At 44.9% G+C, this 23855-nt stretch overlaps 1 protein-coding gene across 1 annotated transcript in view; it reads left to right on the top strand.

The window, feature by feature from the left end:
• Nucleotides 1–22978, top strand: part of ERFL (ETS repressor factor like) — a 342909-nt gene extending 319931 nt beyond the window's left edge. Inside the window, exons 4-7 of the mRNA XM_068241447.1 lie at nucleotides 7430–7664; nucleotides 17633–17810; nucleotides 19612–19726; nucleotides 22336–22978. Of these exons, the coding sequence (XP_068097548.1) occupies nucleotides 7430–7664; nucleotides 17633–17810; nucleotides 19612–19726; nucleotides 22336–22883 (1076 nt within the window). The 3' untranslated portion in view covers nucleotides 22884–22978. The remainder of the gene's footprint in view (nucleotides 1–7429; nucleotides 7665–17632; nucleotides 17811–19611; nucleotides 19727–22335) is intronic.
• Nucleotides 22979–23855: the final 877 nt, after the last annotated feature.

The raw sequence follows: 23855 nt of genomic DNA, 5'->3' as shown, positions 1-23855 counted from the left end.
GGGCAGTGGGTACCAGTGCAGGGCACTCAGGGGCAGTGGGTACCAGTACAGGGCACTCAGGGGCTGTAAGTACCAGGACAGTGATTAGGGTGAGTAAGGGAGAGAACAGAGGCAGAATACATACGTCCTTAGGAAAGCAGTAAATGACAAGGATATAAGACAAAAGTAGTCGGCAGAAATGAAGATGGGTGGGAAAGGTCGGCAGGAAAGATGACGCAGGTGGTCAGAGATGGAGATACAGAGGTCAAGCGTGACACAGGGGGGGGGGGGGTGTAGAGAGGTCAGTAGACGAGAGGATGGTAGACTCGGGATCCACAGCAGAGGACATGAAAGTCACACAGGTAATGCAGGAAAGACAGAAGGGGAGAAGAAACAGGAGAACAGTTCTCCAAAGTTAAGAACGGGCCAGCGAAGAAAGATCGATGCAGAGCATTTTTTTAGGACGGAGGAAAGGAAATGCCAATTGGGAAAATGATTTATGGACAGAAAGGCCACCTGGCAGACAGAGAAGAGAGTGTGACTGAGAAATGAGCGAAGTTCTTAGGAGTGACTGTGGCCAGTCCAAAAACTTCACTAGGAGGAACTTTGGCAACCTTCCGCTTCCTGGTGTGGTACGACCACAACTAGGTCTCCCTCAGTAGTATCAGCTGCTCATCCCATACATAAGCATTGCTGCAATCCCCCTTTACAAATCTGTATCACCCCACCCCCATATCCTTTCATTCACGTCACAGTCAGAGAATATCTCATCACTTCGGTCTAATAAAGTTCATAAACTTTTCAGCAGTCAGTAATTTGTACCAGTGAATAATGTATGCCCTGTACCGTTGCAATAGCCGATATATCTCACTCAATAGTCCTGTACACGCTGCATATGCTATAAACCTTTTTCTCTCGAGTTTTCTCCTTGGTGAAATATTTACACTTTGTCAATAAAATGCTTTTTAAAACCACCAACAAGCAAGAAAATACTTAAAATAATTTTTATAGCACATTTAACCTATATTTTGGTACCTTTTTCAATGATACGAGTGCCGAAAAGTTATCTTAAACAGAAGATGAAAAATGATCTCCTAGGGGAAGATGTGAATGGGAATAAGGGGCGTGCAGTAAGTAAGCTATCGTCTTGGTATGACTTTTAATGTTCTGCACTGAAAAAAAATGAAAACATTGAAAAAACAAATAAATCTATCTATCTATCTATCTATCTATCTATCTATCTATCTATCTATCTATCTATCTATCTATATATATATATCTATATCAATTATACTTTATACTTTTAATTCCACTATGTGATATTTTTAAAGCTAGAAATATTTTTAAGTTACACCAGTAATTTAATCATATCTTTCTTATTTTTGGCTGAATAATTGCATATTTTATAGCCTTGGTAAACTGTTTTCAGTATTTCACGATATTAATTCCTCTCGAATTATATCGTATAAAAGATAATAAAGTATAATTGCTGCTGAGGTCGACCGTCCTGCTCTCCTGCTGGTAACACGTGTCATGTAGACGTAGCGTCGGGATGGACGGGCAGTGCGTCGGCTGTGGGCACTGCTGCGGCAGCCGGCGCTGGAGGAGTCGGGTTACCCTGCGATGTAATGGAGAGAGGCGATGAGGAGCGCAGGAGAGACGGGCAGCACAGCGCTGGAAATTGAATAAACAGGCAATCCGGAGGGGTCATCGGTATCAGATGAAATGGATGTGCCGAGAGATGGGAAAATTAGAGAAAAGGGGGAGATGGAAAACTAAATTATATTGGGGACAGGAGGTGAAAGCATTGCTGTAGAAGGAAGGACACGGCAGCCGCAAAATAGGAGAAAATCAAATAAAAATCGATACAAATAAATAATGATAAGATAAAATAAAAATTTCGTGATTTTGTTACTTTGAATTTCAGAAAATCCAAAAACAGAAAGAATAAGCAGGGACGTGTAATAATAAATACAGAATAATGATACAAAAATAATGAAAGAAATAAAAATATAAATTCTTGATATTAGCAATCAGTTCAGCTATGTGTAAGATATTTATTTAAAGAGTGTTTTAAATAGGAATAACATTAATTCTGATTTTGAAACTGTTACTATGCGTGAAATTATTTCTAAAATAATTTGTATTCATTGCTTTGTAAAAGGAACTGCAAAAAAAAAAAAAAAAAAATACACACACCAGAAACACACACACTCTTTCTATCTCTCTCTCTCTCTCTCTCTCACACACACACATCTGACACTCACATAACAGATACACATACTAAACACACATACACACTCACACATTAGACACTCACACAGTCATCTCATCTGTTTGAAAACTATTGGTGGCATGGGATAGCGCAGTTCTGGTTGTTTGGTGTGGGATAGCACAGTTCTGGTTGGCGTGGGATAGCACAGTTCTGGTTGACATGGAATAGCACAGTTCTTGTTGGCATGAGAGGGAAAGCACAGTTCTGGTTGACGTGGAACAGCACAGTTCTGGTTGGCATGGGATAGCGCAGTTCTGGTTGGCGTGGGATAGCACAGTTCTGGTTGGCGTGGGATAGCACAGTTCTGGTTGCCATGGGATAGCACAGTTCTTGTTGGCATGGGAGGGATAGCACAGTTCTGGTTGGCGTGGAACAGCACAGTTCTGGTTGGCGTGGGATAGCACAGTTCTGGTTGGCGTGGAACAGCACAGTTCTGGTTGGCGTGGGATAGCACAGTTCTGGTTGGTGTGGGATAGCAGTTTTGGTTAGCATGGGGTACTACAGTTCCGGTTGGCATAGGATAGCACAGTTCTTGTTGGAATGAGATAGCACAGTTCTGGTTGTCATGGGATAGCACAGTTCTGGTTGGTGTGGGATACCACAGTTCTGGTTTGTGTGGGATAGCACAGTTCTGGTTGGTGTGGGATACCACAGTTCTGGTTGGCATGGGATACCACAGTTCTGGTTGGCGTGGGATACCACAGTTCTGGTTGGCGTGGGATACCACAGTTCTGGTTGGCATGGGATAGCACAGTTCTGGTTGGCATGGGATAGCACAGTTCTGGTTGGCTTGGGGTACCAAAGTTCTGGTTGGTATGGGATAGCACAGTTCTGGTTGGCTTGGGGTACCAAAGTTCTGGTTAGCATGGAATCGCTTGGTTCTGGTTGGCATGGGAAAATGCAGTTCTGGTTGGCATGTGATAGCACATTTCTGTGTGCCCTGTGATAGCACAGTTCTAGTTGGCATGGGATAGCACAGTTCTGGTTGGCATGGGAGAGCACAGTCCTGGTTGGCATGGAAGAGCACAGTTCTGATTGGCATGGTATAGCACAGTTGTGGTTGGCATGGAATAGTGCGGTTCTGATTGGCATGGGATAGCACAGTTTTGGTTGAGGTGGGATAGCACAGTTCTAGTTGGCTTGGGGTAACAGAGTTCTGGTTGGAAAGGTAAAGCACAGTTCTGATTGGCATGGTATAGCACAGGTGTGGTTGGCATGAAATAGCACAGGGCTGGTTGATATGGGATAGCACAGTTCTGGTTGGCATGGGAGACCACAGTCCTGGTTGGCATGGGAGAGCACAGTTCTGATTGGCAAGGTATAGCACAGTTCTGGTTGGCATGGAATAGTGCGGTTCTGGTTGGCATGGGATAGCACAGTTTTGGTTGAGGTGGGATAGCACAGTTCTAGTTGGCTTGGGGTAACAGAGTTCTGGTTGGAAACGTATAGCACAGTTCTGATTGGCATGGTATAGCACAGGTGTGGTTGGCATGAAATAGCACAGGGCTGGTTGACATGGGATAGCACAGTTCTGGTTGGCATGGGAGGGAAAGCACAGTTCTGGTTGGCGTGGAATAGCACAGTTCTGGTTGGCGTGGGATAGCACAGTTCTGGTTAGCATGGAATAGTGCAGTTCTGGTTGGCATGGGATAGCCCAGTTCTGGTTGGCGTGGGATAGCGCAGCTCTGGTTAGCTCGGGGTACCAGAGTTCAGGTTGGCAAGGGATAGCACAATTCTGCTTGGCATGGTATAGCATAGTTCTGGTTGGCATGGAATAACACAGTTCTGGTTGGCATGGGATAGCACAGTTCTGGTTGGCATGGGAAAGCACAGTTAACTGGCTCCAGTTAGATAAATACATAGCAGACCATGTATCTATTGTTTAAAATGGTAGTCAGTAAATGGCATTTGGAAATATATTTTCTTAACGTTGATACAAAACTTCAAGGTCCTTCTCTGGAACTCCCATCCAGATCTGTTACCTGCATATTACTAGAAGTGGTCTTCAGGGTTGCTAGAAGTCTTCTTCAGTTTGCTAAAATTCTCCTCCTGTGTTTAAAGAATTTGGACGCTGGTATCTCAATGATTATTGTCAGTTTTCTTTGTAGTCTTATATGTTGATTGTAAAGATGCTGTGTCCAGTTCATGTCCTTTTCAAGATCTTCTGCTCAATTTATGTAATCCCACCAGCCATGCCTATATTCAGAGATGTGGTGGGATGATATGGAAAGGCGATGCATTTTAATTATTTTAGTGGCTGCATGGTGGTGGGATTACAACTGCTGAGCAGAGCAGCACAAAGAACTGATACTGGAGACCCCATCTCTTCAATCAACGTAGAAGAAGATTACCAGCAAGTTGACAACACTCCTGGAAATGCTGGCTAAAGTCAACATGACAAAATTCTTCAAGAAATGTAGCAGAAGACTTCTAGCAACATGGAAGATTTCTGGCAACACACATGCAGCAGATCAATGGGTCATTAAGAAAAACCCCAAAGACTTCTATCAACATTAAGTATAAATAGAATTGGGACACCGATCTGGTTTCTTGACTATTATTTTACACAAATGTTACAGGTAATGGGTCAACCGAGATCTATTATACTTATTTACCTAAGGGGCTTGCTATTTGGTCAACCTCATTATTAAATGAGTGATTAGATAGCTCATTGGATTACCCAGACCTCCTTCTGGGCAATGGAGGGGGAGAAGATCTCTTATGCTGGGGATACACGGTACGTTTCTGTACCGTGTATCGAGCCGCTGATGCTCCCAGCTGATCATTTCCGACAGGTCTGATGACCCGCCGGATTGATTCCCCACTCGCGGACAATAGTGGGGAGTCGAGCGGAAGATAAGGAAGCCACGGGGACGAGCGGGAATCGATCCGGATGGCGGCGGGAATGAGCGGGGACATGGCGGGAGTCGATCCGGCGGCTAACTGAGCCGCCAGGTCGACCCGTGTATGCCCAGCATTAGATCTTAACACTACAACAAAGGTTCACATTTAGTGGAGGGGATGGGTGATGCTTGGAAAAGGGTCGACTCCCTCTTTGAAAGGCACCACCCCAAAAGTTAAATAGATTAGTATTGGTCAGGGATAGTGGTGGTAATGTCTAGAATTCACAGAGAAGCATGTGATTTGTTTGAACAGCTGATAGGTTTGCAAAGCTCTGATTTGCTGGGATCACATCCTGCTTTAGGACATGATCATGACTAGCCAATCAGAGACATACATATATATCACCTGACTAAACTGATCACATGCTTCTCCAAGAGTTCTCCTGGAGATGACCATTACTAGTCATGGAGTTGAGCATGGGGGGAGTGGGAGGGATTAATGAGGAGATACATCTGGACTTTCACAGTAATTTGAAAATCATTGGGAGTCACTCTGCAGAACATCTACAGTATTTGATACATCACGTCGATGTTTGCTCACGATGCACTGCCACTCCTCCTGATATGCAGATATCTGCAGGGCTGGATTTCTGGAAAGGCCACAAAGGCCCGGGCCTTGGGTGGCTGTAACCCAAATGGGCTCCTGAACATAAAATAGGGGTTGCTACATATAAAAGAGGAGGCTGAAAATGGGAGCAACACATGAAAATGGGAAACTGATGCTCAAGGGAGGTTCATGAATCAAAGGGGCTGTAATACATGGTTGATACACTTGAAGGAGGAGTCTACACGTGGAGTGGGAGGGGCACCAGTTGCACAAGAAAGGTGACCGGAGTTGGGCCAATTGAAATTAAGTTAATGGTTATTGCTTTGTTTTGTATCTGTCACCAGCCACCTTTCCTAACTGTGCCTTTTCTATGGGGATCAGTACACACAGCCTCCATGTGCTCAGGATGAAATCCCTGCCAAAATGATGGCACTGAAGATTTCTCTGCACTACATTGGGGCCACTGTACACACTTGATTCTCGGCAGATGATTTCAACTGACCACCTTGGTTGATAATTATTTTGCAGGTGTACAAGGCTCTGCTGGAAAGGATACTCCAGCTAACATTGCTTGAAAAGCAAACAAGGCCCAAGCAGGTAGTTTGGGCACTAGAGGCCTCTGGGGAAGTTTGGACACTGCCATATGCACACATGTTGGGGCACTGGAGGCACTCGATAAAATAGCGGGAGGCGGAGCCACATGCTGCAGCTACCAATAGCGGGACCCCTAGGTGCACAGATTTCCAGTTATATCTGAAAATTGTGGCTATTATCATGAGTGCCTACTGGAGCGCCAAAACTTTGCCCGTGGCTATTAGCGGTGACTCGGCACATATATTAGCCGGGATTCCAGCTAGCGGGAGAGGTTAGTGTTAGGCATTGGCTGGGAGGGTAAGTTAAGGATAGGCCATTGTAAAATATTAATAAAATTTACTGATATTTTACTACTGTAATTACCCATAGCAGAAAATAGGTACCGTAATTTACCAATATTCTACTTATGGCAAACCCTGATTTTTATTTTTAATTGTTGTAAATGGGCCGAATATACCATAAGGCAATGTAGGCATGTGCCTACAGGCGCCTGATGATGGAAAGACGGCTCAATCCCCTCCCCGAGTGCCTCCCTCCCTCCTTCCATATACAGTCCTGATGAGATGAGAGTGTGATGAGAGGTTACTCACCGAGCTCTCAGCATTCCACTGACAAGTCAGTCTTCTGTCAGTCAGGGGCACCTCTAGCTACTTAATATTGATGGTACTTCTGGCTACCTAATACTAAGGCCTCTGTAGCCGGAGCAGTTCTTTTCAGCGCAAGAAAATTTGGCGCCACCATAGACTGTAATTACGGCTATAGCGGTGCTCAGTGAGTAACGCCGGCGCTGTCAGAAGACAGAGCTGAAGTTGCTTTTAAAACACAATAATTCGGCCTTCAGCAATAGCTGGAAGCCAAATTATATCATTCTCCACCATCCATGGCGGCCTGGAGGGGGAATAGTAATTAACACGGCCGGGACTTGTGCAGCAGCAGGATCAGCCATACACCGGCTGTATCCTGTACCCAAGTCTACCAGCGCCAATTTCACATGTATGCCCTGTAGCTACCTATGACGGGCCATATCCATGTAAAGAGCAGCATGGATTTGTGTTTTTTTCATTATTTTTATGGAATGGAAAAGTAAAATTTCTGGTAGCATTGCACCATTCAGCATTCCTTTCTTTCCAGGGTTTGCCTTTCCTGACTGGGCCTACAAGCCGGAGTCCAGCCCGGGCTCCAGACAGATCCAGCTCTGGCACTTCATCCTGGAGCTGCTGCAGAAGGAGGAGTACCACGATGTCATTGCCTGGCAGGGGGACTACGGCGAGTTCGTCATTAAGGACCCCGACGAGGTGGCCCGGCTGTGGGGCATCCGCAAATGCAAGCCGCACATGAACTACGACAAGCTGAGCCGGGCACTCAGGTACTGGGCAAGGATAGTTGTGAAAGCGTACAGATTCATGCAGGGAAAAAATAGGTACTCAAGTTGCACTGAGAGTTTGAGGCCAGCTTTACACCTGGCCAGTGTGTTTGTGGTGCGATTCTCTGCCCCCCTCGCGTCACACCACACAAAGCGGCATTCATATGGCAGCAGAGTGTGCCGTCAGGGTCATATGCATAGCGCCGCGCGACGTACTCCCTGCTGGACAGGAACTATGACACACACAGCAGGACAAGCAAGAATTATGTGTGGAATTTTTTTTCATTGAGAGAATATGTCATGGTGTAATGGTTAAAGGCTCTGCCTCTGACACAGGAGACCAGGGTTTGAATCTTGCCTCTGCCTGTTCAGTAAGCTAGCACCTATTTAGTAGGAGACCTTAGGCAAGTCTCCCTAACACTGCTACTGCCTATAGAGCGCGTCCTAGTGGCTGCAGCTCTGGCACTTTGAGTCCGTCAGGAGAAAAGCGTGATATAAACGTTATTTGTCTTGTCATAACTTGTTTGTAAAAGAGGTAATAGGGGCGTTTTTTAACCTCCGCTTAGACGCAGGAAACAGATCCTATGTTAAAAATAGGATCCGCTTTCACTTGTTAAAGAGACACTGAAGCGAAAAAAAAAAAATTATGATAGAATGAATTGGTTGTGTAGTACGGAAAATTACTAGAACATTAGTAGCAAAGAAAATATTCTTATATTTTTATTTTCAGTTATATAGCTTTTTTTTTTAAACATTGCATCATTCTGTAATATTTGCAGTTTACACACTACTCAGCATTCTAAATGATTTTACAGAGCAGCCTACTGAACTTTTGAATCCCTTCTCTGCAGAGAAAAAGAAAATACAATGACTGACTGAGTTGAGATAACACGCTTCAGAAGACAGAGCTCTCTGCGACTTTGAAAGTCTTTTGCATAGATAACAACTGGAGTTTCTTAACTCTTCCTGTACTGGAAACAATATTAGACTCATGTCTCTGCTCCTAATGTTTTATATCTTAGCTGTACTACAGATACAAATTATTGTATCATATTTTTTTTTCGCTTTAGTTTCGCTTTAAAAAACACAGAACTGCTTGCTGCGGAGCGAGAGACGGAACCCAGAGTCCCAACCGGACAGGAAAATGTATCCAATGAAAGCCTATGAGAATGGACACTGTCCGCTCTCACTAGGCTAGTCGACGCAGATACCCGTTTCGATTGCCTCAGCGACGCAATACTCATGCGATCCGTTTCTCGGTCCCTCCACAGCCCGATGGCCGGTATTAGCATGGGGATCTCCATTGGGCTGCAAAAGACCAATGGGAATCCTCAGTAACAGGGAGAATTCTCATTGGTTCATGTTGGACCAATGAAAATTCTCCCTGTTGCTAGGAAAATTGGTGATGCAGCCTATAGAGAGCCCTATGCTTCTGCTGGCCTCCGGGCTGAATGGATGTCAGTTCAATTCAATGAATGGTGATGGTAAAGGGCTGACGTGATCAAAGCAAGAGCGGACAGTCAGACGCGGAACGGACGGGTAAATTGTTGCATGCAGATGCCAAATGGACGGAACGCATCTGCCTTGCAGATGTACTTACTGTTTCCGTTCTGCATCCGCTCAAGTGTGAACCGGCCCTAATTGTTTTAATTATTTCCGTAAACTTTAAGGACCACTGTAGTGAAAAATGGTAACATTTAAAATGCATGTGTATGCATACGTATGAAATGTACATTTGTTCCAAAGTAAAACTCACTATAAATGTATTTATGTAGTATGTTACTGTCACTTGCAATAGATTGTTAAAATGTGATAGAACGGACAGATTTTCAACTAGTCCATCTCCTCATGGGGGAATCTCAGGGGTTTCTTTATTTTTTTAAAGCACTTTCTGAACAGGAGTTGCCTAGTCCATCTGCCAAAATAATCAGGGCCGGTTCTCTCATGAATCAAGGTGAAACATTTGCATCAGGCGCAAAGATTACAGGAGCAGCATTTTTATACTGTGTTTACACTAACAGCATGTAGTCAGAGTAGGGAGGCATGAGGAGAGCAAGGTTGTGCTGTGTGAGGAGTTTGACAGTGAGTGAGGAGGGAGGATAGTAGCTTTACTACTATCACAGAAAAAAATTGTAGCAGAACATCATTCAATCAGTTAAACACAGGACTTTGTCCTGCTATAGAAAGGCTATTCAGCTTCAGATCTCCAGACTGGAGATAGCAGTATCTTTGTTAACACTCCAATATTGATACATTTGTGTGTAAACAACTGAAAACATTCTCTGAGAAGCTCTCTGTGCTTCAAGCATACACACAGTTCAGAACAGCTCACTAGAAGCTTTTAATATATAATAAAAAGCAGCTGGAATAAATTGCAATTGCAGCTTTCAGGGCAAGATAACCTACACTTTGGAAACTTGTAATTTGTAGACAAACAATATTACTTGTGCACAAAATCAAATACGATAACTGTATGAGTAATACAAAAATATAAAAACACATTTTTATTGAACGTTATGTCAGAGTTTCAGACCACTTTACAGTTTAAAAACAAAATGGTGATTTATTATTGGCAATAACCAATAGTAATTTAGGTTGAAATTAGAGAAACTACAAATAGCCTTGTTTTGTTATTGTCTGACACAATAACTTGCCATATTGCCCTATAGGAGTCAATACAACTGACAGTTACTATGGAAAGTGACAGTTGGAGAGTGAAAGTTGGAAATGTGATTGGATGCAGTAGGCCAAACCTAGCCGTTTCATCCCAGACGCTCTGATAACTGTGATCCGGGTGTTCCGTAGATGGTGTAGCCTTGTAAGTGACAGATCTAATGGGACTATCACAGTAACAGAGTCGCAAAGGCGTCAATATCTTGGCTAGCTTGTCCTGTAGTCAAAAAGCTGCCAGGCAGCCCCTGGGAGAGATACAAGGGGAGATATTGACACGGAAAAGAAACCAGAGAAGCAGATTAACACACAATTATGGATTAGCTTCTACTCGTTTAAACAGAATTAATGCATCATTAACTGCCCGCTTAGTGGCTCCTTGTCGCATAGTACCAGGCCTAAGAGAGGATGTGGAGCAGGATTTAAAGGGCAGCTCCAGCCAAACAGCTAAATACACTGCTGTTACGTTAAAGAGGTCCAATGGAGGAATTTAAGTCCATATAAACACAAATAAGCAGGGGCGTAACTAGAAATCACGCGCCCCCTGCAAAAAGTTGGATGCCCCCCTCCCCCGCTTAGATCCGTTTTGAAGGGCAGGAGGAGTCGCAGCATGAGGGGAAAGCATGGCCACCTACCTCGGCGGGGAGGTGGGGGCCACTTACCCATCCCTCACCTTGGGCTCTCCCCTCAGCATCATTGGCAGTAGCGGCGGGCAGGAACCACCCGCGGGTGCAGGGACTGCAGCCCCCATTGTTACGCCTCTGCGAATAAGTTAGAGCAAGTCTGAGTGGCACTGCCTTATGTGCCTTACGGATGAACGGAGAGGTGGCGGAGGACATCGAGGGAGCGATCAGGCCGGGGGGGGGCTGAAGGAAGCCACAGGTATGTATACATTGTCTCTACTGCCCCAGGTTTACTTTAAAGATGATTTCCTAGGAAAGCTCTCATTCCTAATCTCAACGCTTTCAGATTTTTTTATAAATAAAACTATCAGAAGGCCTAAAATATACTGATAACATTTCATTTTAGTCATATTTAACTATTCCAGTACCAGAGTTGATAGGAGTTTCTTTTGCTGTCACCCCCTTTGGACACAGGACTACACCTACCATGATCCCTAGCGGTGACTTTTTCTACCAGTACCCGGCTGACAACACAGTACAGGCCTGAGCCTACTAACGCAGTTGTATCCGCTTTTCAGCATCTGTAACATTGATGTGTAACTGAAAAGTGGATATATCGGCGTCAGTGGCCTCAGGCCCTACCAGGCTGATGAGTAATGTCAGTTTGTAGTTCTGTTGACCATAGTGTGACAGTGGAAGGAGTGAATTCACAGGAAGTGTGGACATTCCCTCACAGGAAGTGTGGCCATATTTATTTTTTCAATAACCTCTGCACCGAAACACATAACAATTGTGCAGTGGTATAACAATATCTCCATTTACCGTTACTTTATTCAGGAGTACAATTTTTCTTGCTTGTTTTTATACATTTTGCCCTGAGTTCATGCTACATACAGACACAGTTGGCTCTTGGTTCACCCTGATCATGATCCCTTAGGCTGACAGTTGTTAGGCATCCCTGCGAACTCTGCCAGCAGGACACTTCCAGCCCCTCCTCCCCTCTCCGGTCTCCATAAGGCAGAGCATGCTGATTGGCAGAGAGCCCAGTGTATGTCTCTGCAGCAGCCTCTCACCCCTGCGGTGCTGTGCGGCTGCATACCAGAGAGACACCTGGCTGTCACAGCGCACTCTGCTGACTCGAGGATACCTGTCTGTCTCTATCCATTGACAAATCCTACCTGAATAACTCCCCTGGTCTGACATAACTCAGGTGTAGTTTTACCAACTTTGGCCACTTATTCGGCCCATGCCAGGTTTTCAGGATCTCACAAGTTCTTCAGTGACATCCGGCCCTGGAAAACTTAAAGGGGCACCATGGTGAAAAATTGTAAAATATGTGCAAACATAAACAAATAAGTATGTTTTTTTCCCAGAGTAAAATGAGCCATAAATTACTTTTCTCCTATGTTGCTGTCAGTTACAGTAGGTAATAGAGGTCTGACAGAAGCGACAGGTTTTGGACTAGTCCATCTCTTCATGGGGGATTCTCAAGGATTTATTTATTTTCAAAAGCACTTAATGAATGGCAGTTGCTCTGTCCAACTGCCAATAAACTGTGTAGCGAGCAGGGAAGCTGGCCAGCATCATTGTTTAAATCCTTTTTAGGGAATATCTTTATAAAGAATAAAAACCATGCTGAGAATCCCCTATGAAGAGAGATGGACTAGGACAGGGGTAGGGAACCTTGGCTCTCCAGCTGTGATAAAACTACAAATCCCAGCATGCATTTGCCTTTATTAATCATGACTGTGGCTGTAAGACTCCTGCAATGCATTGTGGGACTTGTAGTTCCTTAACAGCTGGAGAGCCAAGGTTCCCTACCCCTGGACTAGGAAGTGTGCAGAAGGTCCTTGTAATATAGTGTACTGTAGAGTATAGTATATATGTATAGTCTTTTGTAAAAGCCTAGGGAAAAAAAAACTCATCCTTATATTGCCCTCTGATGTATTTATACATGTTAATAAGATCTCCTCTAAGGCGCCTATTCTTCATACTAAATAAACCCAGTTTATCTAACCTTTCTTGGTAAGTGAGACCTTCCATCCCTCGTATCAGTTTTGTTGCTCGTCTCTGCACCTGTTCTAAAGCTGCAATATCTTTCCTGTAATGTGGTGCCCAGAACTGAATTCCATATTCCAGATGTGGCCTTACTAGAGAGTTGAACAGGGCAATATTTTTTTTAGAGCTTACTTGAGAAAGGATCTAAAATGCAACATTTCATTCTTCTGTTGCTGTACGAGTGCTGGCATTGGCAGGGGCTGAACGAGAACTTGGCACAGCACTGAGAGCCAATCAGATCCACAAGGCTAATTATTGACGGGCAGACAGCTTGATTAATCGCTTGTGTTGTTTATTGGTGTGTAGTGGTGTCAATCAGCAGAAGTGAAGAAGCGCACCAGGGAGGGGCATAAGCACCAATCCAGGGGCTCCAGTAGTTGGCGCTCTACACTCTATGGGCCACACTCACTAAAGTCCAGTACAGCTTCTGTGTGCACTGTTACTCAAGCTCACAACCTAGTACGCATTGCACAATTAGTGTGGCCTGCATTGCCTAGGCAAAGCGATGGCTGTAATGAGATCATTTCCTTTGATTATTCTGTTAGATGGAATATAAAGATTTTTCGAAATGTCCGATCAGATTTTTATTGAAAAAAAACAAAACGGGATAATCGTTCATTTTTCCTGATCGAGAAAATAGTTGTTTTCAACTTTCATTCGAATCGATCGTTTTGGTCGAATAACTGGGGAAAATGTAATGTTTTTATTGTACGGTGTATGGGCACCATTAGAGTAATGTGAGTACATAATGCATGTTAACCTAACAATGCTTGCATTCAGGGCCGGGCCGAGGCATAGGCTGGAGAGGCTCCAGCCTCAGGGCGCAGTGTAGGAGGGGGCGCAGAATTCATTCAGCTGTCATTCCTAATTGTGTTTGAAGCAGAAATAAATAAGAAAAGGGGATACATGGCAGTGACTGCAAGCCAGATAACTAGATATTAAGGTGTTGGGGAGGTTGTGGGCTCTGTGGCGCCTCTTAGTCTAATAGCAATCAGTGTGTGACGGCTGGGGAGGCAGGGATGGAGGGGCGCACTTTGGTGTCTCAGCCTTGGGTGCTGGAGGACCTTGTCCCGGCTCTGCTTGCATTACCTAAGTAACATGGGTCGTGCTAATTGCGCATCACATGTTAGGTTGTCAACTTTAGGAATGGTGCGCCCTGCTAGACAGGAAGTACATCATTGGGATTCCCGGGTTTCCATGTCGTAGTCCCGTCATCACACCCCCCCCCCCCCAGCACTGCCGCTGCCAACATATTTAAAATCTTTGCGCTGGCCATTGCCTTACATGACTTCCACTGCCATGTTGCCACGGAAGTCCAATGGTTACGCATTGTTGACTTTGCGGTGGCTCGGCGGCCAATTGGGAACTTCCAGCGCAGCGCGGCACGTTAAGCGTGCTAGGCCCCATTGCCTTGCATTGCTGGTGTGATACCCACATTGGTAACGCAACGTACACTCGCAAGGCAAGTGTAAAAGGGGCCTAAAGGCTAATTGAGATGAAAGGGATATGGCCATATTTATTTCCTTTTAAACTATGTCAGTTGCCTGGCATGCTGCTGATCTCTTGGGGTGCGGTAGTGTCTGGATCACCCACCTGAAACAAGCATGTGGATAATCCAGTCAGACTTGAGTCAAACATCTGATCTGCATGCTTGTTCAGGAAGTATTAAAGGCGGAGGATACGCGGGACAGCCAGGCAATTTGCATTGTATTACAGGAAATATATACGTCAGCCTTCATATACGTCTCAGCAGAGCAGAGGAAGAGAATAGGGCAGTAGCAGGAATGGTTTTGCAGCTGTACATCCCAATCCATACATAAAATAAGCAATCTTGCTTCCTAGTACAGCTCCACGCAGCCAGCCTGCAGTGTTCATACACATGCTTCACCCCGGCAGCTCCCTGCGGAGACCGGCTGATACAGGGAGGGGGACTCTCATCCCTTGGCCGAAAAATCACTTTTGACATTTAATTTCAAAAATCTTCTCTTGCCTAACACTTGGGTGATATGTTTGCCCTGCCAATGCAGCGGAGCCTCTCTGGAGAGGCAGGGGAGGGGTGGGTGTGTATATACATTTATTCACGCTCTCCCCTCATATAGGCGAGGACGCAGGGTTAGACACGGTGATTTAATGACAGCGCTTCAGATTACCTTTACATGAAACATAATCTAGTATTGTCATCATGCTGTGTTACTTTACTACTGCTTAGCAGTGGATTTCATTTCCTGATTAGATAGAACTGGTGTAAAACATTTGAAATAATAACTGTACATGTATATTTTAATATTTTAGGTATGTAGGCTCAGTGATATCATAGAGCAGGTAAAGTTATCAATGTGTGTTAATGCTTTAAAGGAGAACTCTGGATATAAACATTAAAACATTTTTTTATGCTAGCCAGTTAAAAAAGAAACATAAGAAAATTAATACCGGCATTCCCTGGTTAACAAACGAGATAGGGACTTCTAGGTTTATTCATAACTTTAATCTATCCATAATTCAAAACACTGTGCTATCTCTGTCCCCTATACCTGCTCTATGTACCCCTGTGCCTTCAGTGTCCCCCTCTGTCACCGTTTGTTCCCCCGTGCCTTCATTGCTCCCCCCTGTGTCACCCTCTGTCCATCTGTGTCGTCAGCAAAATGCCATTTTACCAGTTTAAAATACATTTTTTATTTGAATTTTCTAAAATCAATCCTCTGTAAGTACCAGCGGGTGATTCGTAGGTTGGGTGTTGGTAAGTCGGGGAGATTACCTGTACATAGAGGTATTGGCCCATATGCAATTCACTTTTTCTCCTGAGTTTTGTCCTAGGCTAGGTGATATTTTCACACCAGGTCATAAAATGCCTTTTAAGCCACCAGCAATCAAGACAATACTCAAAATAAATTTTGTAGTACTTTTCCACCAATTTTTGGGTAGTTTTTCAATCGTAAAATGCTGAAAAGTTAGTTTACAGGAAACATCCAAGGACACTATAAAGAAAAAAAAAATCCACTTACCTTCGGCTTCCTCCAGCCCGTGGCAGCCGTCCTGTGCCCTCGACGCAGCTCGGGAGGCTCCCGGTCTTCTCGCCTGGCGCAGCTTGCGCTCCACCGCGCGGGTCACGTCTCTCAGACGTCATCAGGACGGTACTGGGCAGACGCAGAACTACTGCGCCTGCGCAGTACCGTCCTGATTGACGTCGGAGAGACCACGTGGAGCGCAGAAGAAGCCGACCTGGAACCAGACCTGGCGAGGTTTGCTGCGCCAGCAGAGAAGACCGGGAGCCTCCCGAGCTGCGGCGAGGGCACAGGACGGCTGCCACGGGCTGGAGGAACCCGAAGGTAAGTGGATCTTTTTTTTTTTTTATTTCCTTGGACACTCACTTTAAAGAGAAGATGAAAATTATCTCTTAGGAGAGAACACAGGTGATAAAGTTAATTGCATATGGGCCATGGTTTTCAAGCCGATTTGGGGCAGTTTTTGGACCATTTTTGTGGCACTGCATAAAACTTCTGCCTAACCCTAACCTACATTCTGACCCTAACTCAAACCTTCACCTGGAGATCCCTAAACATAAGATGTACCCCTCCTCTATGCCTAACACTAACATTGACACTTTCCCTAACATTAAAGTGAACCTCCAGACTAAAAATCGACTCAGCAGCACTGAAAAGGCTTGGTGTTTCTTTAACAGTTTCACAGCATCAGAACTTTGTTTCTCTTTTACAAGCCTCATTTTTAGCTGCACAGAAGAAAACTGCCGGGCATTTTTCGCCAGATGCTGTGCAAAGCATGATGGGATTTCTGATGTTGTTGTTCTTGTTCTGCTGTTTTGGTGCAATTTTTTGTTTGTTTTGTTTTTTGAATTTGAGATTTGAAGCCTAGCGCATGCAGCTGGGAGGGGTGATCAGGACACAGGACAGTTGGAAGTGTGTCTCCTGCTCCCTGTCACCTCCTTTCAACCAAAAAGATGGCTGCCCCCATGACAAAGATGGCAGCCCCCATGAATCACAAACATTTGCCTGTTCTTTTAAAACAGGGTGGGTAAGAGATTATATTACCTATCTATTCTAATTAACATAACTAATGTAACTTAATGACAGTATGTTTGTTTAGGCTGAAGTTCCCCTTTAACAGTAACCCCCCCAGTTATTATACCATCTGTGAAATGGCTGAAAATTATGCTTCAAAGACTCCTCCTCTGATGTCTTCATGATTTTTCTAACATACACTGAACGTTTCTTTTGGCGCAAATTTCATGCAACCAGTTGTTTTTACTGCGTGTTAACCCTTTAGCAGCCAACTTATTTAGAGGCTTGCAAGTGCTCCAGGCCAATTTATTTTAGCACATTTTGTATCTCTTGTTTGTTACATTTACTTGCTACTAATTAGTACTGCTGTAATGTGTGTTTATGGCCACTTGTCACTAGGGGTCGGTGTGAGACAATAATAGATGACTTCTGCTTTCAGTTTCTGTATTATCTGTTAGCAGGGAGAGATCAAAGCATTCCAAAGAATTTACAGCACAACCAGTTCTGCCAACTGAGGCCAAAAGCAGTGCACTTCTATTGAAGCTGCTAATGGATTAATATCTTGAACCAATGTTCTTCCTTTTTATTTTTTCACCTGCTGTAGATATTACTACAACAAGAGAATCCTGCACAAGACTAAAGGAAAGCGCTTCACCTACAAGTTTAACTTTAGTAAAGTTGTATTAGTCAACTATCCTCTGCTGGACATGGCCAACTCCTCCCTGCTGCTTGGACAGGGGCCCTTTCCAGGAACCCACGCTCATGACCCTTTCACTCCTGAGGTACGTGACATCCCAGCAACCCACACATTACCTTTTCACTCGTGAGGTACGTGGCTTCCCAGGATCCCACGCTCATTACCCTCTCACTCCTGAGGCATCCCAGCATCCCACGCTCATGACCCTTTCACTTTTGAGGTACGTGGCTTCCCAGCAACCCACGCTCAGGACCCTTGCACTCCTGAGGTACATGGCATCCCAGCAATCCACATTCATTACCCTTCCACTTCTGAGGTACGTGGCATCCCAGCAATCTACACTCATTACCCTTCCACTCCTGAGGTACTTGGCATCCCAGCAATCCACGCTCATTACCCTTTGACTCCTGAGGAAAGTGACCTCCCAGTAACCCACGCTCATTACCCTTCCACTCCTGAGGAACGTGACTTCCCAGTAACCCACGCTCAGGACCCTTTCACTCCTAAGGTACCTGGCATCCAGTAACCCACGCTCAGGACCTTTTCACTCCTGAGGTACCTGGCATCCCAGAACCCACGCTCAGGACCTTTTCACTCCTGAGGTACCTGGCATCCCAGAACCCACGCTCAGGACCCTTTAACTCCTGAGGTACCTGGCATCCCAGAACCCACACTCAGGACCCTTTCACTCCTGAGGTACCTGGCATCCCAGAACCCACACTCAGGACCTTTTCACTCCTGAGGTACCTGCCATTACACAGGCCCTGGCATTTACACCTTATACTAAACCAGTCAATAACAGAAGCAACAAACTTTTTGTTTGTTCTAATAGTGGGTCAAAAAAAGACTCATTTACCCATTTACTTAGGTGGAGCCTGACAGCTTATTCTTAAATCGGGTCCCATACTCCTCCATAGGTCCTTACATAGGACTTACCGCCACATGTGTGGGGTGGTCATCTCATCGCCCTGAGAAGTAGATGAAGATTGAAGGGCTACCCCTCTCTTGCAAAGCACCATTGCCCATGTTAAGGACAAAAGGAAGTTTTGCAAGAGAGGGGAAAGTCCTTCCACTAACATGAATTTCTTTCTTATGCCCAACCCTAACACCCCCTCCCTTAATTTGTAGTCCATCCTTATGCCTAACCCTAACCTCCCCCCTAATGTATAGTCCATCCTTATGCCTAACCTCACACCTAATATTTAGTCAATCCTAATGTCTAACCTCACTCCCCCCCCCCCCCCCCCCATGATGCCTAACCCTAACCTCCCCCCACCACAGACCCTGCTACCAGTGCCACCTTCACTGCTAACTACTCCCTCCGCTATTTATCCAGCACCGGCCTCCTATTTTAAAACACTTTCAATAGGTACATTTTCATTGAGTTTTTCCATTTTAACAACATTCTTGCTATGATCATTGCAGTTTACAATAACAACCATAAACAAATACATGGAACAAAGCAAAACAACACATCACATCACACAACAAAACAAAACATCCAGATCATTTAGCGATGGCAATGCTTAGGAGAACTCATGGAAGAAGCGTGTGATCAGTTTGATCAGCTGATAGATTTGTAAGGTTCTGATATGCTGGTCATGATCATGTGTTCAACCAGGAAGTCATCACAGAGCCTTACAAATCAATCAGCTGATAAAACTGATCACATGCTTCTCCATGAGTTCTCCTAAGCATTGTCATCCCTACCAAATATTTTTATTGGCCGCAGGCAGTGCTGAAATTACCCTCTGGGCACCGCTATTGCCACAATTAACAGTGCAGTCTATGCATAGTGCCACCAGTGTCCAAATGACCTGCTTGACTGGTAAGAGCCTCCCTGTATTATGGAGATTGTTACTAATAGGCTGGGTGTCTCTTTGCAGGCTTTGCAATCCCTCTTCTCTCCAGCGGCCCGGCCGCCCCTTCTGGACCGCCCCCTTACTGCTCCGGACACAGAAAAGCTGCGCCTGGAAGCTGCATTCCCTTTCTTGAGCTCAGGTGAGAACAGTAGAGATATTAAAGTGGACCCGAACTCTTGCACGACACACAATTAAAAGTCTTTATTCTACACATACTGTAGTTGCTGAAGAAATTCACTTTTCTGCGTTCCGTGCTTGTTTAGGCAGACTGTGTCTAAGTGGTCTTATCAGTAGCTGTGAATAGACTGCAGGAGAGCTTTGCCAAGGCAGCTCTCCACATACAGTAAACATTGAGGCTTTGAGTGCCTTCTGAAATACTCTTGCACGACACACAATTAAAAGTCTTTATTCTACACATACTGTAGCTTGCTGAAGAAATTCACTTTTCTGCGTTCTGTGCTTGTTTAGGCAGACTGTGTCTAAGTGGTCTTATCAGTAGCTGTGAATAGACTGCAGGAGAGCTTTGCCAAGGCAGCTCTCCACATACAGTAAACATTGAGGCTTTGAGTGCCTTCTGAAAAAGTGAAACCAAATAAAACTTCATTTATTTTTTTTTGTAATGAAGATCATGTTGTGGCTAATCTTTTAGAGCACAGAGGAAGTTCTGAGTTTGGTTCCACTTTAAAGTTAAATATCGCATTATAACAGTGAATATGCATCTATGGTATTCATCCAAAGTAGTACTTTCCCAGCATCCCATAGTCTTCAAATGGGATTTAAAGAAACATATAGCCTTGCAGATTAGACTCCCTCATTGTTGCCCACATCTGCTCTTTATGCGTGTTGGAACTCCTAAACCTGCAAAATGACCCGCTGAACTTTTCTCCTCCTCCTGATCTTTCCCTGCCGTCAGAAAAAAAAATGCATATCAAAATGGCCAGTAGTTCCGAAAGTCGATGCTGCTGTTGTAAATGTGAAGAGGGTCACAACAACAACAAAAAATGGTGCAATGGTTATGGCAGTGTACACAGCAGCACTGTAAGAAAATTAGGTGTGGTCACAATAGTGGGTGTGGTTACGAAATGAGCATGGCTAAATTATGAGGAAGTCCCATAGACTAGTAGGTAGTAAAGTGGGACGGGTGGTTGTAGATAAAATGTGGCCCTGTGCAAAAGTTAACATGAGGCTCACTGACCCTCCAAATAAGGGTATTAGATGCCCCCTCAGATTGCAGCATTAGGTGGCCTTTATTCCTCACCCCCTAGCAGGTCCTCCCCTTCCGCCCACTCCCGGAAAGCATTAGGTTGGCCCCCTCCTCAATCTGCTGCAGAACGTTCTTACCTGTCCAGCCAGCATGCTCCCTCCCCATCCCTGCTGGTGCCTCTTCTCCATTCCCGGCAAAGATGTATGTACAGCAAAGTCCCCGGTATCTGCCTGGATACATGTGCTTGCCGGTTGATTGAGCAACGGCTGAAAAAGCCCGACCAAGCAGGATAAAACACTCACCGAGCCTCCAGCGACGTCTTGTAGATCGGAGAGGGCTTCTAGCTGCTTTCTGACATCCTCAGTGTACGGCTCCCAGGCTGTCACCTGACCCGTGACGTACACCGGAAAGCTGCTAGGAGCTACAGACAGGCTACAAGACATTGCTTGAGGCTCAGTGAGTAGTTTCGGGCAAAGCACAGTCACTGTTATCCCCTCAGGCATGCCAGTCAGTTGAGACTTCTGGATGTCTGAGTTCTGGAGAATGGGGACTTTGCTGTATTTGGGTAGCAAGCTGGCAGGTCACAAGGAAACACAGCGGGGATTGAAAAACAGGGAGCACAACAGACAGGTAAGAAGGCTCCAGAGTTTTGCTGTTTAAATTGTAATTATCACCACAAAACCACCAAAAGTCTGAAGGCGGGGCCGCATCTGGGTGCTCTGGGGGAGAAGTTTAGTCAGGATCTGCGGGGAGAGAGACTGGGGAGGCAGCCTTTTGTGCAACATATGTTTGGGTTTCAAGATAAGTTGTATTCATAGTATTTGAGCACAGTGGAACGTAGCATGGTTCTCTATGTGTTCATGTGGAATAAAATAAAAAGAAATTAAAAAAAAGGGTGCTTAAGAGAAGAGCATAAAAGAGGCAAAAATAATTTTACTACCTATGGTATATTGCATACAATCTCCAGTACGCTTTAAAGGATACCTGAACTGACATGTGACATGATGAGATAGACATGTGTATGTACAGTGCCTAGCACACAAATAACTATGCTGTGTTCCTTTTTTTCTTTCTATGCCTGAAAGAGTGAAATATCAGGTATGTAAGTGGCTGACTCAGTCGTGGCTCAGACAGGAAGTGACTACAGTGTGACCCTTACTGATAAGAAATCCCAACTATAAAACACTTTCCTAGCAGAAAACGACTTCTGAGAGCAAGAAAGAGGTAAAAAGGGGAATTTCTTATCAGTGAGGGTCACACTGTAGTCACTTCCTGTCTGAGTCAGGACTGAGTCAGCCTCTTACATACCTGATATTTCACTCTTTCAGGCATAGAAAGAAAAAAAGGAACACAGCATAGTTATTTGTGTGCTAGGCACTGTACATACACATGTCTATCTCATCATGTCACATCACCTCGGGTATCCTTTAAGCTTGACAATTTACATAACATAAAGCTAATGTGTGATTGGTGTTTAAATTAATTAAAGTGATTTTAATTTGTTTCTCTTTTTGTTGTTTTTTTCCCTATGATCGGTTTTCAAGGTTCTGGTTACACTAAGCCTCCAACACTATTGCCCCCTTACAACCGCAACTCCCCCTTCCCCGATTACACATGGGGGTTTAACCCCTATCTCTCCAGCTCTTTCCCCCTCAGCGGCTCCAAGCTGCCCGCTTCCCTGTACCCCCCACAGTTCTACCCCACTTCCCTGTCCCAGCTCCCTCCACCCATCTCTCTCCTTCCCGGAGACACTATGGACAGGTCCGCCAGCCTCCTGTCAGGCATACCTCAGAGGCTGTGCAGCAACCTCACTGCCCACCCATTGCCCCTAAGAGGGGGTGGAGACCTGGGGGCAGCGGGAGCATCAAGAAGAGACAGAGCGGACCAGCCTGAAGGAAAGCAGGAAGCAGAATCTGACTCAGACTTGGAAATTACAGATGTGAGTGACTGTAGCTCAGAGGCAGATGGGTGTGGTTACAGCCCACCATGCCCTGGATCTTCCATCGCAAGAGTCCAGACAGAGGAAGAACGTCCCAAACCAGCCACCCTCTCCAAAACTCCCCCAGAGAAAACAGCTGCTCCTCTCAGCTAGGCCTTGGTGGGGGAGAGGGCCGAGCACAGAAACTATATATAAATGTACAAATATATATATAAATATATAACTATATGGATATATAGGGGCCAAAACGCGTGTTTCAGCAACTTCTTCATCCCAAGAGCCACTTTTCTAGTCCACTAAACACAGGATACGATAGATGAAGTGTGCACTAAAGGAAAAAAAGGCCTGTTGCACATACGGTAGCAATTAATCAAAACCCTCGCAAACGTTCAGTAATGTAGGCTGTGAGAATGACAGCTGAAAGCTTCCTTGCTGTTTAAGTTTTCAAACATGAGGTCCACAAGTGAGCTGAGGGGGTAGTCTGCTTTCACATGAATACAGATAAAAATGGCTGACATACAGGGGCGTAACTAGAAATCACTGGGCCCCCTGCAAAACATTGGATGGGGCCCCCTCCCCCTGCACACTGAATAGGGACTGCCTACAAATGTTTGTCAACAAAACTTTGTATAATTCGTTATCAGTGGCTGAGCAGATGCAGTCATTAGAACAATTGTGCAGAGAGCAGAACGTTTTTTTTCTCTCCGTGCCCTTAGTTGTCAGTCTCTCAGGACAGGCCCTCCTGTGGCTTCTGGGCCCCCCTGCGGCTGCATCCCTTGCAGGGTCTATTGTTAAGCCCCTGCTGACATATACCATTAGTGGAATGTATGAAGGAGGAACTGCAAAATATATCCATAGCAACCAGATTCTTACTGAAAAACAGGGGATGAGACTGGTTACTAGGGGACCGGTTGTGCTTCCCCATTTTTATCATTAATGAGGAAAGTTGCTGGTAGATAGTAGTTGGGGGAAAAATAAGCTAGATCAAGAAATTATTGATATTCACTGTTTACTTCATTCATGTTGTTTGATACACCGTGAGCCTGCGAGTCATCATCTGCACTGCTGGCAGACAAGGAAAAAAAAAAAAAAGACAGCACCTACTGCTAATATTTATAAACACAC

Source organism: Hyperolius riggenbachi, chromosome 6 (assembly GCF_040937935.1).
Source record: "Hyperolius riggenbachi isolate aHypRig1 chromosome 6, aHypRig1.pri, whole genome shotgun sequence".
In the NCBI taxonomy this organism is placed as follows: domain Eukaryota; kingdom Metazoa; phylum Chordata; class Amphibia; order Anura; family Hyperoliidae; genus Hyperolius; species Hyperolius riggenbachi.
Note: the sequence above shows the minus strand (reverse complement) of the source record. Positions and strands in the feature narration are given on the sequence as shown.